Raw genomic sequence first — 3370 nt, 5'->3', positions numbered from 1 at the left:
GTTTTAAGACACCCATCTTTATTATTCTAAATCGGACTTGTAATTCTAAATGGGCGGAGCTTGTAATGCCGATTGTGTTGTTTTCGAAACGGATATTGAAACGCTTTATAAAAGCCTAAATGACTTTGAAGGTTAGTTGCCTAATCGTTATTTTGAGTACAAAATCGGAATCAGCGTGTCTGATTTACCTAGTAAATACGATAAAAGTTGTTCGTGACAGTGATGGTTTAATGTTTTATTTTCCCTGCAATTCTAATGTGTTCCCACTAGATGGCGCACTCTAGATACGCTGACTTTGTTGAGGTTCCGCATATTACGGTACTCCACGTTTGCTTTATGACCCCTCAGCCCTTCTGTAAAAATGAGCGGACCTAAGAAAAGGAAAGTGGACAGAGAATGTTGAGTGTTCAAAAAGGAGTGGACAACTAAATATTTTTTCACTGAACACCGATCATCTGCTGTATGCCTGATGTCAGGAAACTGGCGGTTTTTAAAAAATATAATATTAGCCGTCACTTTACTACAAAGCATGCTAACTATGCTAGCAAGCTATCAACAAAAGAACGGGAAGCTACTGCTCAGAAGTTGGCGGCTAATTTACAGGCTCAACAAAACTTTTTTCACCCCCAAACTGCCATTCAGGAGTCAGGTACCAAGGCCAGTTTTATGCTTTCATTCAAACTGGCAAAGGCCAGCAAGCCTCTGTCTGAAGGCGAGTTTGTAAAAAAATGTATGGTGGAGACAGCAAGTGTCTTGTGCCCAGAGAGCAAAGACAAATTTGAAAAAAATCAGTTTATCGCGCAGGACAGTGACTCGCCGTGTGGAACTAATAGATGAAGATATCACCAGCAACTTAAATAAAAAGGCGGAGTCATTCACATTATATTCATTAGCACTGGATGAAAGCAACGATGTCAAAGACACTGCTCAGCTCCTCATTTTTATCCGAGGGATTAACGACACTTTTGAAATAACAGAGGAGTTTTTGACAATGGAGTCTCTGAAAGGAAAAACACGGGGAGAAGACTTGTATGACCGGGTGTCTGCTGTCATCGACAATATGAAGCTCCTTTGGAGCAAACTTATCAATGTCACCACAGATGGATCTCCGAATTTAACGGGGAAAAACGTTGGCCTGCTGAGGAGAATCCAGAATAAAGTCAAAGATGAAAATCCTGACCAGGATGTTATTTTTCTCCACTGCATCATCCACCAGGAATCTCTATGTAAATCGGTATTACAGCTGAATCATGTTGTGAATCTTGTCGTGAAACTCATCAATTTTATTCGTGCAAGGGGACTTCAGCACCGTCAGTTCATTACGTTTCTGGAGGAAACTGATGCGGATCACCAGGACCTGCTTTATCACTCCCGAGTCCGCTGGTTAAGTTTGGGCAAAGTGTTTCAACGAGTGTGGGAGCTCAAAGAGGAGATTGGTGCATTTTTGGAGTTACAGGGAAAGGTTGACGAATTTCCTGAGCTGAGCAACAAGAGCTGGCTGTGTGACTTTGCGTTTGCTGCAGACGTATTTTCACACATGAATGAGCTCAACATGAAACTACAGGTGAAGAATCAGTTTGTGCAGGACATGTACACAAACGTGAAAGCCTTCAAATCCAAGCTGGTTTTATTCTCCAGGCAAATTTTAAATAAGTCGTTCACACATTTTCCCACACTAGCCACGCTGAAAGAGGCTCGCGCAAAAGTGAAGAAATACGGCGAGTCACTAGATGCGCTGCACGGAGAATTCTGCCGTCGGTTTTCTGATTTTGAAAAAATTGACAAGTCACTTCAGTTGGTGGCTTGTCCCCTGTCACAAGACTCCGAAACAGCTCCAGAGGAGCTGCAGCTCGAACTGATCGACCTTCAGTCCGACCCAGTCTTAAAAGAGAAGTTCAACTATCTGAAACTGAATGACTTTTATGCTTCACTCAATGAAGCCGCATTTCCAAATCTCCGGAGGACAGCGCGGAAGATGCTGGCGTTGTTCGGCTCGACCTACGTGTGTGAACAGACGTTCAGCATCATGAACATCAACAAGGCCAGCCACAGATCCCAATTAACAGACCAACACCTCAGATCCATCCTGAGAATTGCTACAACTAAACTTATTCCAGACTTTGATGCGCTGGCTAAAAAGGGAGACCAACAGCACTGTTCCCACTGAAAGTAAAAGTTTCTCCTTTGTATTATGTAAAAAATGCTTTGGAAAATAATTAGTTCAGTAAGCCTTATATGTTACATGTCATTTCTGTTAAAGAGCGCACATAAGTGGTGCGCAAATGAACGCACTTTCTCAAAACAAACAATGTGCACCAGATCAAAATATAACGCTCTCCGCAGTGGCGCATTATCAATGTTCCGTCCTTGCGTTGATCGTTGTTGACTTTTGGCACTGGAGACACAAACTGACTAGAAGGAGCAGGATAAGTACATCTGAATCTCTTACTGTTTTTGAAATAAATACAGTCAGGAGGAGAGTGATGATGATATCCAGAAGGTAACAGAACTTGCAGTGCTTTAAAATAGAAATTGTTCGTAACAAAAAGATTATTTTTTATTCATTTAATTTTCAGTGTTTTAAGACTCATTTTGATAAATAGCTAAATACTGTGGAGCTTTAAAGATGGATCATTTGTTGTAATGCTTTTGTTCATTATCATTTGAAATTAAAGCACATGTTTTCTCCATATTCCATGATATATATATTTTTCTCCTGTGAGGTGGGGTTACCAAAACACTCCATTTATCTGCTCCTGGTCTGGCCCCTCTGTCAAAATTTAGAACCCATTGTGGCCCACGAATCAAAAAGTTTGCCCAACCCTGGCCTAGACTGTACTCATAAGTAAAGGATTGATGGTACTCGTAAAAGATGTGTATGTTGAAGATAATGTAACTTCGAGTGTGTCTATATTTTTTTAAACTTTGAATTTTAGCTTGTTCATAAAAATATGTTAAAATGGCTGCAAAAAATAGCAAAATGCAACCCAAGATTGTGATATAGTTTTATTTTATTTCAGTAAATTATTTTAAAACATCTGATAAATACGCACAATTTCATGGGTGTATGAATTTTTCTTCTCTCACCAAAAACAGTAAGCGATGATATTGAAAAATCTTTATATTTAAATTTTCGTCCAGATTAAACTTTAAAATTCTGTTATAATTGATGGGAATTGTCTTATCTTCATTACAGTAAGACTGGAAAACTTGGAGTTATCTTCTAATACATACAGCCAACAAGGAGGTGGGTATTCAAAGATAAGAGCACTTGCGTGATATCGTTACTGTTGCTGCTAGTAAAATGAAAGATATGAACAAGTGGTTATATTAATTTTTTAATAAGAGTCATGATAAACTTCATTAGTAA

At 39.3% G+C, this 3370-nt stretch overlaps 1 protein-coding gene across 1 annotated transcript; it reads left to right on the top strand.

Annotated features, from left to right (window-relative positions):
- Positions 1-991: 991 nt before the first annotated feature.
- Positions 992-2167, top strand: LOC137398444 (general transcription factor II-I repeat domain-containing protein 2A-like). Its single transcript, XM_068084555.1, has one exon. The coding sequence runs from the start codon at positions 992-994 to the stop codon at positions 2165-2167; it is 1176 nt and encodes a 391-aa protein (XP_067940656.1).
- Positions 2168-3370: the final 1203 nt, after the last annotated feature.

Source organism: Watersipora subatra, chromosome 6 (genome assembly GCF_963576615.1).
Source record: "Watersipora subatra chromosome 6, tzWatSuba1.1, whole genome shotgun sequence".
NCBI lineage: Eukaryota > Metazoa > Bryozoa > Gymnolaemata > Cheilostomatida > Watersiporidae > Watersipora > Watersipora subatra.
Note: the sequence above shows the minus strand (reverse complement) of the source record. Positions and strands in the feature narration are given on the sequence as shown.